The sequence below is a fragment of the Dendrobates tinctorius genome, unplaced genomic scaffold (genome assembly GCF_039654945.1).
Source record: "Dendrobates tinctorius isolate UK_male_01 unplaced genomic scaffold, ASM3965494v1 ptg000250l, whole genome shotgun sequence".
NCBI classification, from domain to species: Eukaryota; Metazoa; Chordata; class Amphibia; order Anura; family Dendrobatidae; genus Dendrobates; species Dendrobates tinctorius.
The window spans coordinates 18,890,374-18,905,564 of NW_027361917.1; the positions used below are offsets into that span (position 1 = coordinate 18,890,374).

Below are 15,191 nucleotides of genomic sequence, written 5' to 3' on the forward strand. Positions count from 1 at the left end.
AAAAAGATGATCAGCTTTTGCAGCTGAAAAAGGTATCCTCAAAAAACACAGGAAAAACGCTGTGCGTGAATGTAGCCTTAGATCAGGAATAGAACAGCCATTTATAGAACATTTCATAACTTTCCCAAACTTCTATGAAAAAATATTCAGCACATTCTGCATTGAACTACTGTACCCAATTTATTATATATTTTAGGAGTCGGAGTCGGTCCATTTTATACCGACTCCGACTCCACCAAAATGAGCACCGACTCCGACTCCGACTCCTCGACTCCGACTCCGACTCCACAGCCCTGACCTAAACAGTGGAAACCCCCCACAAATGACACCATTTTGGAAACTAGACCCCCCAAGGAACTTATCTAGATGTGTGGTGAGCACTTTGAACCCCCCCAGTGCTTCACAGAAGTTTATAACGCCCGGGCGTGAAAATAAAAAATTCGTATTTTTTCCACAAACATGATCTTTTAGTCACCATTTTTTTTATTTTCCCAAGGGTAACAGGAGAAATTGGACTACAAAAGTTGTTGTCCAATTTGTCCTGAGTATGCTGATACCCCATATGTGGGAGAAAACTACTGTATGGGAACACGTCGGGGATCGGAAGGGAAGTAGTGACGTTTTGGAATGCAGACATTGATGGAATGGTCTGCGGGTGTCATGTTGCCTTTGGAGAGCCCCTAATGTACCTAAACAGTGGAAACCCCCAACAAATGACCCCATTTTGGAAACGAGAACCCCTAAGGAACTTATCTAGATGTGTGGTGAGCACTTTGAACCCCCAAGGGCTTCACAGAAGTTTATAATGCCCGGGCATGAAAATAAAAAAATCGTATTTTTTCCACAAACATGATCAATTAATCCCCAATTTTTTCATTTTCCCAAGGGTAACAGGAGAAATTGGACCGCAAAAGTTGTTGTCCAATTTGTCCTGAGTACGCTGACACCCCATATGTGGGAGAAAACTACTGTATGGACACACGTCGGGGCTCGGAAGGGAATCAGTGCCATTTTGGAATGCAGACTTTGATGGAATGGTCTGCGGGTGTCATGTGCATTTGGAGAGCCCCTGATATACCTAAACTATTGAAACTCCCAAGTGACCCCATTTTGGACACTAGACCCCCCCACGGAACTTATCTAGATGTGTGGTGAGCACTTTGAACCCCCAAGTGCTTCACAGAAGTTTATAACGCTCGGACGTGAAAATAAAAAAATCATTTTTTCCCACAAAAATGATATTTTTGCCCCCAATTTTTTATTTTCCTAAGGGTAACAGGAGAAATTGGACCCCAAAAATTGTTTTGCAATTTGTCCTGAGTAGGCTGATACCCTACATGTGGGGGTAAAACACTGTTTGGGCGCATGGCAGAGCTTGGAAGGGAAGGAGCACCATATGACTTTTTCAACTCAGAATTGGCTGGAATTGAGATCAGACGCAATGTTGCATTTGGAGAGCCCCTGATGTGCCCAAACAGTGGAAACCCCCAATTCTAACTCCAACCCGAACCCCAACACACCCCTAACCCTAATCTCAGCCCTAATCCAAGCCCTAACCCTAGCCCTAACCCTAGCCCTAGCCCTAACCCTAACCCTAGCCCTAGCCCCAACCCTAGCCCTAACCCTAGCCCTAATGGAAATAAATACATTTTTTTAATTTTATTATTTTTCCCTAACTAAGGGGGTGATAACGGGGGGTTTGATTTACTATTTATGGCGGTTTTTATTTTTGGCAGCTGTCGCACGCTAAAAGACGCTTTTTATTGTAAAAATAGTTTTTGCATCACCACATATTGAGAGCTATAATTTTTCCGTATTTTGACCCACCGAGTCATGTGAGGTCTTATTTTTTGCGGGACGAGTTGACGTTTTTATTGGTACCATTTTCGGGCACGTGACATTTTTTGATCGCTTTTTATTTCGATTTTTGGGACGCAGAATGAACAAAAACCAGCGTTTCATGAATTTCTTTTGGGGGAGTGCGTTTACACCGTTCCGCGTGCGGTAAAATTGATAAAGTGGTTTTATTCTTCGGGTCAGTATGATTACAGCGATACCTCATTTAGGTCTTTTTTTATGTTTTGTCGGTTTTATGCAATGAAAACTATTTTATATAAAAAATAATTATTTTTGCATCGCTTTATTCTGCGAGCTATAACTTTTTTATTTTTTCGCTGATGATGCTGTGTGGCAGCTCGTTTTTTGCGGGACAAGATGATGTTTTCAGCGGTACCATGGATATTTATATGCGTCTTTTTGATCGCGCGTTATTACACTTTTTGTTTGGCGGTATGATAATAAATCATTATTTTTTGCTTCGTTTTTTATTTTTATTTTTTAAGGGGCTCGCTAAAGGGGTTAACTAATAGGACAGTTTTATAGGGCGGGTCGTTACGGACGCGGCGATACCTTATATGTGTACTTTTATTGTTTTGTTTTTTTTTATTTTCAAAAAATGAATTTATTGGGGAATATTTTTTTTTTTTTTTACTAATTTATTTGGCGATTTTTTTTAAATTATTTTTACACTTTTTTTTTATTTTTTTTTTACTTTATTACATAGTCCCAGGTGGGACATCACTGTCCTGTGACAGATCGCTGATCTGTCACATCATAGATCACTGTGACAGATCAGCAATCTGTCACAGGCAGTGCACAAGGCTTCCTCATGCCTGCGCTTTGCAGGCACTGCGGAAGCCAGCTTCCTCCAGGCCCCCGAAGGCCCCCGTCGCCATCTTGGATCCGGGGGCCTGGAGGAAAGGAGTCCCCCGCAGCAGCGCTGCACATTGCGCTGCCGTGGGGGGCTCAGGGAAGCACGGAGGGAGCCCCCTCCCTGCCGATGCTTCCCTTTAACTCCCGGTACACCGCGATCATGTTTGATCGTGGTGTGCAAGGGGTTAACGTGTCGGGGGCGGTCCGTGACCGCCCCTGACACATAGTGCCGGGTGTCAGCTGTGATAATCAGCTGACACCCGGCCGCGATCAGCGGCGCTCACCACGTGGGCGCCGCTGATCGCGCTAGACGTACTATCCCATCCATGGGCATAGGGGCCCGGGTCCCATGGACGGGATAGTACGTCTGATGTCAGGAAGGGGTTAAGAGTCTTAAACACGGGACTAGCCAGATCTTCCTCCAGGGAAGGACCCAGCCAAGGAGTGGCTCCTTTCAGAAACCACCATTACCACCATATTAAGTGGCCCTTTAAGTCAATATCCATCTCTTTACGAGTTTACAGATATGACAAGGGAAATTCCAAGGCCTGTTGAAGCGCAATGTAAGCGCGAATCGATCGTCATCTGTACTTGCTCCATGATTTTATCTGCCTGCTGTTGGTAACTTGATGCCACAATAAAGGATTATTTTGCACTGGACGGAATGTGCCTATCCACTTTCTTCTCTATGGTTAGAAAGAGCATAGGTTTAAATAATAACAAGTTATAATAAATCTTATCCAACAAAACTATTAATTAATTTTCTCAGTCTATAACTGCTGTCAGCAGATTGGATGTTCAGCTCCATATCAAATCCTGACTATTTTTGGCAACAAGAACAGTTCTGCAGACTAAGCCTTTCTTGCCATTAGAAACCCCATATGCGAATAGAACATTAGGGGGATGTAGTGTCTGTGTGGATCACTAGAACTATTACTTATGCTGTTTTTGAAGATACTTATTTGGCCGAGCAGACAGACTGAGCATGTTCATTTCATACACTCTGCCTATTAATTAGATGAACTTGTGCTATTTTTTTTTAATTTAATCTGAGTATCTATCTCCTCAATTGCCTCTGGTACACTGATTCTGGAACAGTTTTTCTTTTACTTCTGTACCCCACTGTGCCCAAGTTTTTCCCACCCATACCACATCCATTACAAATGATGTAGTTTTTCACTTCCGTTAACTGGGCGTGTATCACAGAAATTCTCTGAAGGTGTGGCCGTGTTTTGATTGGTCAGCGTCAGAGGAGAAAAAGCAAACGCCCACAAAGGATTTCTAGGGTTCATACCCAGTTGATTGAATTAAAAATTGAAACCCTTATTGCTGAGGGGGGCATAACTTTGGAACAGAGGGACCCAAAATTAAAAGAAAAACTGTTCCAGAATCAGTGGAGCAGCGGCAGCTAGACGAGGTATTCTAACTTCATTAAAAAAATCCAATGAAGGGTCCTCTTTAAGGAAGAGCAAGCAAAAGAACAGAATAGATGCAGCTCATTCACGAGCCTGGTTCTCTTTTCTAGTGTTTTGTCTTGGCATCTTTTTCATGAGTACTCAAAGGTGAGGTACAACGTGAAAGCAACAACCCCTTGCCTTACACATGTTCATGCCATTTTCTACATTACTTTCATCCGTACAAAGTCCCTACCAAAAAATTATTTTTAAGATTTTTCCAGTAAGAATGTGACTACAATATTCACATGCTTTTACTTTTATATTCCAGTTGCGTATTGAGCATCAACATAGTGTGGCTATTGCCGATTATTCCTTGCTTTGGGGCAGAACAGCACCGCCCACTAACAAATCTAAGCAAACGCTAAAACTTGCCCCAGAATCATTCTGAACACATTAAAAGTTAAAAAATATTAATACCTGTTGAAGGTTTAGATGTTACTAAGTGTCAGAAATGGAATATCGATGTAATGCAATGGTAACATAATTAGCTTTTCAATGCTTGATCAGTGGTCGGAAAAGTTGACACCAGGCAGACACTTGATCTGCTCATCTTCTGCTGGACACATTCTTAATATTATTTAAACTCCGTATTGGCAAAAATGTTTTTTATACTCATCAAATCAGTGGTAGAGTGAAAAAAGAAAAAGCTAATCATCATTAGATTATAGCAAACAGGCTATGGTATTCTTTGGCGACAATGTAATGCTGCTCTTTGAATATGATATGGCAATATGGCACTATTATGTAACTACTATATTTGGAAGTACAGCTCTGGCAAAAATTAAGAGACCTGATTTTTTTCTTTATAGTTATATTTTTGAGTAAAATGTAAATTGTTCTTTTAGTCTACAAACTTCTGACAGCATGTCTCCGAATTTCCAAGCGATAAATTTTGTTTGTTTTTTCTGAAAAGGAGAAATGGTCAAAATTTAAAAAAAAACAGAAAAAACAGTGCTTTCAGACCTCAAATAATGCAAAGAAAACAAGTTCATAATCATCTAGAAGCAACAATACTAATGTTTTAACTCAGGAAATGTTCTGAAATCAATATTTTGTGGAATAACTATGATTTTTAATCAAAGCTTTCTTGCGTTTTGGCATGCTTGCCACCAGTCTTTCACACTGCTCCTGGCTCAAAAATGTACCATAGGCAGTTCTTCATTGTTTGATGGCTTGTGACTATCCACCATCCACTTGATTACTGTACATTACTGAGGTTTTCAATGGGGTTCAGGTCTGGAAAATGGGCTCCCCATGACAGGGTTTTGATGTGGTGGTCTCTTAATTTTTGCCAGAGCTGTATTATGGAAGAACTTTATGATAATATTGCCATTGTATATTGTTATTACTTGGTTAACTAGTGGTTAGATTATTTGGTCGGTATTCTGAAAACATGACTTTTTGACAATATTTCTTTCAAAAAGAGATGGCAGAAAGCCTACCTCAGGTCTTAAAGGGAAACTGTTATTAGAAAATGTTATTGTTGAATTCAGTTTTTTTGTGTTAAATGTATTATTAAAATATTTTAAACTAGATTAAGGCCCGATGCTATCGCATCGGGAGGATAGTGACACACCCCTTGCCATGTTAACCCTCAACACACACACACCTCCTCAACACACACTCCTCTCACCTTTCACCATCTCCACTCACTCTTTCACTCCACATACAACCCTTTCTCTCACTCCGTCTCTCATACTCACGCCGTCATCGCCGCTGCTCCACGATCCCCAACATCTTCTTCCACCGGCGCCATCCTGGATCCAGACGTTGTCCACGCCGGCGACGCCATCTTGAGTATCGCGAAATCCCGCGATACTCAAGATGGCGTCGCCGCAAGAACATGTCGCTGGCGTGGACGACGTCGGGATCCGACGCCATTTTGGATCCCGACGTCGTCCACGCCAGCGACATGTTCTTGCGGCAACGCCATCTTGAGTATCGCGGGATTTCGCCGATCCAAGATGGCGTCGCCGCAAGAACATGTCTCCGGCGTGGACAATGTCTGGATCGAGGATGGCGCCGGCGGAAGAAGATGCCGGGGATCGTGGAGCAGCGGCGATGACGGCGTGAGTATGAGAGACGGAGTGAGAGAAAGGGTCATATGTGGAGTGAAAGAGTGAGTGGAGATGGTGAAAAGTGAGAGGAGTGTGTGTTGAGGAGGAGTGGTGTGTTGAGGGTTAACATGGCAAGAGGTGTGCTGTGACGTCACCAGTTACAACTGGACGGAAGTTGTTACAACCCGGAAGCTGCTTAGAGCATTTATTATTATAGATAGTTTTGTCATTTATTTTCCATATAACAATCTGTATTAAAGATATAAAATACAAACCTTGCAATTTTCACATTGGCCAATGAGGCTTACCGATTTACAGTCTTGTTGTTGTTTCAGGAAACAACATGTGTATGTAGCCAGTACCACAATAGTCAGACACTGACCCTATCTTTGTACTCAAGCATCTAATGAGCATGCGCAAAGGTCATTGTAAAGACAGGGGGAGCAGAGTTAGTATTTCCTTTTGTGATTGCTGGATCCTGGATTATCAGCTGTGTATGAGGTATTACCTGTCATTATAATTCTGCCCCTGCTGATAAGGTGCCTGGTAAAAACTGTCCAGAAAGGATAGGATGGATGAGTCTAAAAAAGCTCAATGGCAAGTGTGAAAACTGTTTGATTACAAATTCAGTTTTTTTTGTTTTTGCTTCTTTAAGAAGAGACGGCAATCGGATTGAATATGATATTATAATCTTCATTTAGAAGCATCCTTTAAAGATACCTTTGTGAAGATCCCTAAGGCACAGCAGCTGTTATACACCTGCCAAATGGCCAAGATTTTCCATTCTATGTGGTAAATGAAAAGTGAATGATTCCAATGAGTCCCTGACTCCTCTTCTGTCTCCGCAGAGCACGGTGGACAAACTGATTAAGAAGACAAACCTGGCGCTGGTGGTTGGAACGAACAGCTGGAGAGAGCAATTCATTGAGGCGATTACAGTTAGTGCTGGTAAGTTCATGCGCTGCTTGCATACTGCCACTTACATGTTGCGACCGAAGAATCTAATGTTATTAGGAGGAGAATTATGTTCCTTTTTATTATGTTTGTTAGAAGGGAATTATGGAAATTAAGCAAGGTTTTATTTATGAAGGTTGTTACAGGAGCCTCAAGGGGCCTTGCTGCTCTAGTTTAGTGACATTCCTCTCTTGGGATTGTATCTTGGAATGTTTAGTGTTACAGAATTAGCCTTCACCCATCATTTATGTCATTTCTTACGCGAGAGTAGAAAACTCTAACTTTTCCACAAGTTCCACTTATTACTATTTGTTGGCTCTCGTCTGTCACTTAGTGGTAGATTACTAAAATGGCTAATATTCAAAGCACTCAAGTCTAGTTGTAAATTAATCCCAGGCATGGTAACTGGGATTTTTGCCTCATTTTTTTGTTAATGTAGCTAAACTTTTTGTACTTTTTTATCAAACACATGCACAGAAGTCAAACCTGGAATGGACCCTTCATGAGGTTAATAATTGAATCACAAGAATGTGTGATGACAACAACGCTTGACATCTGCCCTCTTCTCCTGACAAATTTAGGTGCAAACATTTTGGCCCAGATTCTTTAGCACTGGTGTTGTGCGCACCAGTCTTAATGAAAGTACTCGCTGAGTAAGAAGTGCCAAAGTCATTAAGAAGAGACATTAGGCACATCTTACAAGTGCCCTGAGCCTTCAGAAGAAATCTACTCCAGTCGTAGACTGAAGTATATTTCTGGCGTAAGTTACTTTAACGATTAGCCAAGCCCCATCCCACTCATGCTCCACCCATTTTGGCATATCTAGGCTAAGACTTGCGTGAAAATGCTAAAAGTCACAGAATCATAAACACCTTAATGGGGTGGTCCGGCACCTAAAATGTTTTCTGTTTATTGTTACACCCTAACCACTTCTATAATTTGCTTTTTTATACAATAACCTACACTTTTCTCTATCTATCTAATCCATAAATTTGTTTTTTACTGTACTTCTTCTAATGTTTTGTCTGAGAGCAGTCTCAAACGTGACGTCACAGGAGGCTGGGGCTGCATTCACTACACGCAGCATCTGTTGCTCCTCCTGAAACAGGACGTCACTGGCGGGCATGGCAGCAGTGGCTTATTAGTCTCTTGCATCATTGCTTATCTGAAGACTTCCTGGATCATGGATGATGTGCACTGTGGGAGAGGTGAGTGCAGCACCCCCACACACTTCTATCTCTGCCAACGTAGCTTCTATGAAAGGACAGGGAGCAGAGATAGAAGCAATGTGTGACACCAGCGCTGCCCACTGATGATGATTAGTTGGAGGGCGATGCTAGAAGTTGGGTGGTGCTGATGTCACTCACTGCTTCTATCTCCTCCCCCTACCAACGTCTTTCACAGAAGCTACAGTGGCGGAGATAGCTGCAGAGTGCTGGCGCTGCACTCACATCATCCACAGCGTCCATCACCCAGGATACAAGACGTCTTTAGAGGGGGAAATTATGTGAAACTAGTAACTGTGCTGCCGCCTGTGACTCCTCTCTGAAGTGAAATGTCACAGGAAGTACAGTATAAAAACACATTTAGGGGGATTAGCAAGATAAGGAGAAGTGTAGGGTGTTGTGTAATAAAGTAAATGACAAAAGTTGTTAGGGTGTAAGGATAGTTAGAAAATACGTTTTAGGTCCCGGACCACCCCTTTAATGATTCATGGCCTTTATTTTTCAATATATTTATGAACTACAAAAGGGAAGAAATTTATGCCATTTTGGCAACCACCACTAACTGGAGCTGAGCGCATATGGACTTATACGGCTACTATTGACTGCAGCAAGCAAGTAAGTGACACATCGCTGGTATTAGGGTCTCTTTCTTGACATTATGCTGCTCTCAGATTATATTGCAAAACTCTGGTGCCAGATTCCCTTTAATTAAAGGCATAGCAAAATTGTTAGATTTGCTTTGGTAATTAAGACACGGAATCCATAAAAGTTGAAGGAGTTAAGACAGAAATCGAAGAATTTGTTGAGCTAAATAAATTATTTCATCCTCAATGTTATGGAGCTTTACTGTACCAATTGAAATGATAATAAGTATAAAAATGAGATATCGCAATAGAATATGGACCTTCTGTCTGCATGCAAATCACACGTTTTCCTAGCCTGGATATATTGATTGACATATTTAGCTTACGATTTCAGTCTTGTTGTGAGATACTCTCCACTGTTTAAGGTAATGCAGTATTATATAACTTTATTATTATCTTTATTATTTCCATTTTGCCTTAGCACGCTACTTTTACAAATCACACTTTATGCTCTGAGACGCTCACCCAGTACGCCAGAGACCATGTACCCAAAGAAACACTTTACTTCTGCATCTGTGGCCTGGGCGCTTATGCCAAGAACAATAGTATGCCAAGCGAGACCTTTAGATCCATAAGGACTTATTGTTTAACCTGTAATATTAAATCTGCCGCCTCAGTGATCAAGTAATAAAAAGCAGCAAATAAAGGCGCTTAATATAATAATGTTTACAGTTTGATGAATTGGGAACCACTATATTATCTTTTATTTCTACCAGATGTGATGCATTAAATGACTTAACAAAGCCATTAGCGGTAACATCTTTATGTAAATATACTTTAAAGCAGAGTAGTATATTTTGGGACCAATAAATTACCATGTATAAATGATATAGTAAGATGTATAAAACTATGTTATCTTAAGTGGTATACCCAAATGACAAACTCAAGGTTTGCTTCAGGCTTTCTAAGCTCTGCTGAACTCAAGGGTGGTCAATAGCATAGGCATTCTGCAATGTGGAAACATAAAAAGTCTCTATGAAGACCATCAAAGTCTAATAGTAATATAGTTATATGTATATATAGAATATAGTTGTATAGGTTGAACAAAAGACACAGGGCCAACAAGTTCAACCTTTCCCCACCATCTATACATTTTGCATTGTTAGATATAATTTGTAACCCACAAATCTATTTGTTGTGAAAAAAGGATTTGGCTCCTTTTAAAAAGCTGCTATAGTGTCTGCCATCACTACCTCTTGTGGTCGGCATTACAGTCTGACTGCTCTAACTGTAAGGCTATGTGCCCATGTTGCAGAAATGCTGCGGAATTGTCCGCAGCTTTTCGCAACTCCCTGCCGCGGGTAAAACACACGTGAAATTCGCATTCGTTTTCCCGCAAAACACAAGCGTTTTTAGCTTGTAGAATGCTAGCGCTTTTCCAAGCGATTTGAAACATTGTTTGGAAAAGTGATTGACAGGTTGGTCACACTTGTCAAGCTTAGTGCTTGACAAGTGTGACCATCTTTTTACTATTGATGCTGCCTATGATAGAATGTTAAAAATAATTTTTAAAAAAATATGGATTTACTCACCTTCTGGCAGCCCCCGATCTCCTCAGCGGCGATCCTGGTCCTCAATGGCGCTGCTGGCAAGTTCCGTTCCCAGGCGTGCTTTGCGAGTATGACCTTTGTGACATCACGGTTGCGTGACCGCTACATCACTAGAGGTCATTCTCGCAAAGCACACCTGGGAATGGAACTTGCCGGCAGCGCCGCTGAGGACTCTGAGGGCTGACAGAGGGTAAGTATATCCCTATTTTTTATTTTAATTCTATTTTTTACAGGAATATTGTACCCAGGGACTGGAGGAGAGTCTCCTCTCTTCCAGACCCTGGGTACCATCCGAACATAAAACACTCACTTTACGCATGGTGGGCATAGCCACATGCGTAAAGTGAGCGTTTCAATGCAATCCTATGGCAGCGGAATCGCCGCGATTCCGCAAAATTAATGGACATGCTGCGGATTTTCCGCTATGGGATTCCGCAGCGGAAAAATCCGCAGCATTCACACAGCAACTGGGGAATCCCATAGGATTGCATGGGATGTGTTTTGTTAGCATTTTTTTAAGCGTTTCCGCTGCGGCAAAAACATGGCGGAAACGCTTAAACGCAAAGTGAGCACACAGCCTAAAGAACCCTTTCTTGTTTAGCTGCTGGAATCGCCTTTCTTTCACCCGTCATTACCGTAATACCTCCTGGTTCTTTGTAAAGTCTTTGGAAGTCATGCACCTGCCTTTTGTATTGACCACACATACATATAAATGAGATCTCATCTGAGGCCTCTTTTTTTCAAAGCTAAACAAGCCCAACTTTTCATTCCTCAAATCATATGAGAAGACTTCCATCCCGTGTAATAATCTAGTTTCCTGCCTTTGAACTGCCTCTAACTTCCAAATAGCCTTTTTATAATGTGGCTCCGAAAACTGGATCCCATATTCTAGATGTGGCCTTACAAATGATTTAGAGGAGGGTAATAATACTTTAGGATTATGGGATTATCTCTCTCTATACACACTAAAATCTTGTTTGCTTTCGCAGCTGCTGCTTGACATTGAGTTCTGCTGCTCAGTTTACTTTTGAAACCAAATATTGGCTACTTTTTGTCAAGATGTACAGTTTTTGTACTGTATTGATTTCCTGTCATGATCGAGACTGGGGTTGGAGTCCTGTTTTCCCTTTTTCCTGGCCTGATCATGAAGGGGTTAACCTTCTCTGCCTCAGTATGGGTTCAAGTTTGCTATTTATCAACGCTGCTTCATGCAGGATATGTCAGTTATAGTTTTGCCTAGGGCTGCTGTAGCCGCCTCTGATTGCTCTGATTTGTCATCCTGCGTTTGCTGCCTGAACCCATGTCTCTGTTTTCCCCTATTCCCATTTTGACTCTGTGTTCCCCTTTAGTGTTTTCACCTCTCGGTTCTGACTTGACTTGTATCGTGACCTGCTTCTGTCTTTTGTCTTATCCGCTCCTGACCGTTACTGACCTTCTCGGCTTGTCTCTGACCCTGAGTTTGTCTATTCCACTTTGTACCATACTACAGTGTGTTGCTTGACTCGGCCTGTCTGACTAATCTGCTGCCATCTGTGGTAGCCTGGCTGCTGCATTGCAAGCCTGCTCTGTTTGAGTACAGGTCTGCGTCCACTCTACTGCCATTTAGTGGAGCCTGCACCTATCTGTATTGCAGCAGCCCTGACATTTCCAGTATAGGACCTGTGACTGCTAAATAAAAGTGTTTCTCACTAAATTAGAATATCATCAAAGAGTGAATTTATTTCAGTTCTTCAATGCAAAAAGTGAAACTCATATTATATACAGTCATTACACACAGAGAGATCTATTTCAAGAGTTTATTTCTGTTAATGTTGATGATTATGGCTTACAGCCAATGAAAACCCAAAAGTCATTATCTCAGTAAATTAGAATACTTAATAACACCAGCTTGAAAAGTTATTTTAAAATCTGAAATGTTGGCCTACTGAAATGTATGTTTAGTAAATGCACTCAATATTTGGTTGGGGCTCGTTTTGCATCAATTACTGCATCAATGCGGCGTGGCATGGAGGCGATCAGCCTGTGGCGCTGCTGAGGGGTTATGGAAGCCCAGGTTGCTTTGATAGCAGCCTTCAGCTCATCTGCATTGTTGGGTCTGGTGTCTCTCATCTTCCTCTTGACAATACCCCATAGATTATCTATGGGGTTAAGATCAGGTGAGTTTGCTGGCTAATCAAGCACAGTGATACTGTTGTTTTTAAACAAGATATTGGTACTTTTGGCAGTGTGGACAGGTGCCAAGTCCTGCTTGAGAATGAAATTTCCATCTCCAAAAAGCTTGTTGGCAGAGGGAAGCATGAAGTGCTCTAAAATTTCCTGGTAGACGACTGCGCTGACATTGGTCTTGATAAAATACAGTGGACCTACACCAGCAGATGACATGGCTCCTCAAACCAGCACTGATTGTGGAAACTTAACACAAGACCCCAAGCAGCTTGAATTGTGGCCTCTCCACTCTTCCTCCAGACTCTGGGGCCTTGATTTCCAAATGAAATGTAAAATTTACTTTCATCTGAAAACAACATCTTGGACCACCAAGCAACAGTCCAATTCTTTTTCTCCTTGGCCCAGGTAAGACCCTTCTGGCGTAGTCTATTGGTCATGAGTGGCTTGACACAAGGAATGCGACACTTGTAGCCCATGTCCTGGATACGTCTGCGTGTGGTGGCTCTTGAAGCAATGACTCCAGCAGCAGTCCACTTCTTGTGAATCTTCCCAAAATTTTTGAATGGCCTTTTCTTAACAATCCTTTCCAAGCTGCGGTTATCCCAGTTGCTTGTGCACCTTTTTCTACCACAGTTTTTCCTTCTACTCAACTTTCCATTAATATGCTTGGATACAGCACTCTGTGAACAGTCAGCTTCTTTAGGAATGACCTTTTGTGGCTTACCCTCCTTGGGGTGTGTGTCACTGACTGCCTTCTGGACATCTATCAAGTCAGCAGTCTTACCCATGATTGTGGAGCTTGCTGAAATAGACTAAGGGACCTTAGTCAGCATGATGTTGGGGTAGAAACACTGATTCCATCAATGTATCACTTATACTGTTTTATCTGCTGCAGATCTAGCAGTTCTCTAAATGCTGAGCTATGTATAATAGTATAAGCGGGGGTCTACTTTACCAATACCGATCAATAATGTATATAGCAAATTGGTATGGAGATAAATGTATAATTATATTAAAACTTAGCTTTTAATCTTAAATTAAAAACTGTATATTGCAAATTAAGGTGCCAAAAAAAAAAAAGACATAAAGTGATAGTGTCTGTGCAACCGTGCCCATAAAATAAGATTGTATTTGAGACGCCTCCTATTGTCCAAATATGAGCGGATTACAATCCTCTTTAATGTCTAAATATGGCCAGGTATTAATATTACCAAACACTAGCCATAGAACATCTCAGTATATGCACCAAAGCACTTTTTAGAGGTTATCTTAGGTAACTAAATCATTAATCCTATACTCATTTCCAACATTTATGAACAATTATCATTAGAATGCGATTCATAAAAATATAAGATATCTATTTCTCCAAAATCAGATATCTATTGCATTGGCATATTTACAGGTCAGAAAGAACAATATATCGCATCTATGGAGTCCAGTATAGTGTAGTGCCTATATTCCACAAAAATACTGCATATTAAATACTCTCATGATGCATTATTAATATGTCCTTATACTCATCTCATGTGTATTAGTCCTATACACTGATGCCTGTATATGCACTCTTGTGAGAAAGGCCCCCAGTCTTAAAAGAGCTTCATGTCTGCATTCATCTGGGCCGCCTTAGTCCAACACCGTTCTCCCAACGCGTTTCATCTAATCAGGACTCATCAGGGGAGTTTATGGAGTTCAAATAGACACATGGCGCGCAAATATCGCCTTCCTTTTATATAGCTGAGCACCACATTGTATCCTATCTATTTCCGGACGCCGGGTACCTCATTTCCGGTCCCACCATATGTAATGGCCCATCTCCATCTACATGCCCCACTTCCTGGGCTCGGCTTACGGCCATTTACATCACATCCGGTCTCGGAGGTACAGCGTCATCATAGCGCCGTTCACATGACCCATAGTGTCCATGGTAACCCGACGCTGCATATCCTCCATCTGATCGCGCTCTCTACCGCTATCTCCCAATTGTATCAATAGACTTGTTGATCAATCATATTAGAAGCGGCTACATCCAGATTATATATAGGAATTTATTCAGACTTTTTCAATTTGCTGAATACCCTATTAATGGACACTTTGCATGGATTCCATAACCATCTTTTCATTCACATTTAAAATAGATATGGGAAAAGGACGTATCTACAGTATCCCTCACCCAGAGAGAAATAATATGAGGAAATCAGATACGGGGAGTCATATATTCAATTGGTATATTGTTACATATATGGGAGTCAATTAGTAGTCTGATCTAATGTTGCATGCTAGACAGGGGACACCACGGATCTTCCTGTTATTAGAAGTATAGAGAGGGTGCTCACTAGGGCTCTCCCTGATAAGCCCTCTCTACCTCTTCCCTACCTCACGCGGAGGTTGGCACCCTAATAACCTGCGTAAGTGGCGCCCCCACTCA

General features: G+C 41.6%; 1 protein-coding gene across 2 annotated transcripts in view; it reads left to right on the plus strand.

Annotated features, from left to right (window-relative positions):
* SLC8A1 (solute carrier family 8 member A1) overlaps positions 1-15,191 on the plus strand; it is a 509,050-nt gene that overhangs the window by 443,341 nt on the left and 50,518 nt on the right. For both annotated transcript variants that reach the window (XM_073557503.1, XM_073557502.1), the window contains exon 6: positions 7,075-7,174. In XM_073557503.1, the coding sequence (XP_073413604.1) occupies positions 7,075-7,174 (100 nt within the window). The remainder of the gene's footprint in view (positions 1-7,074; positions 7,175-15,191) is intronic.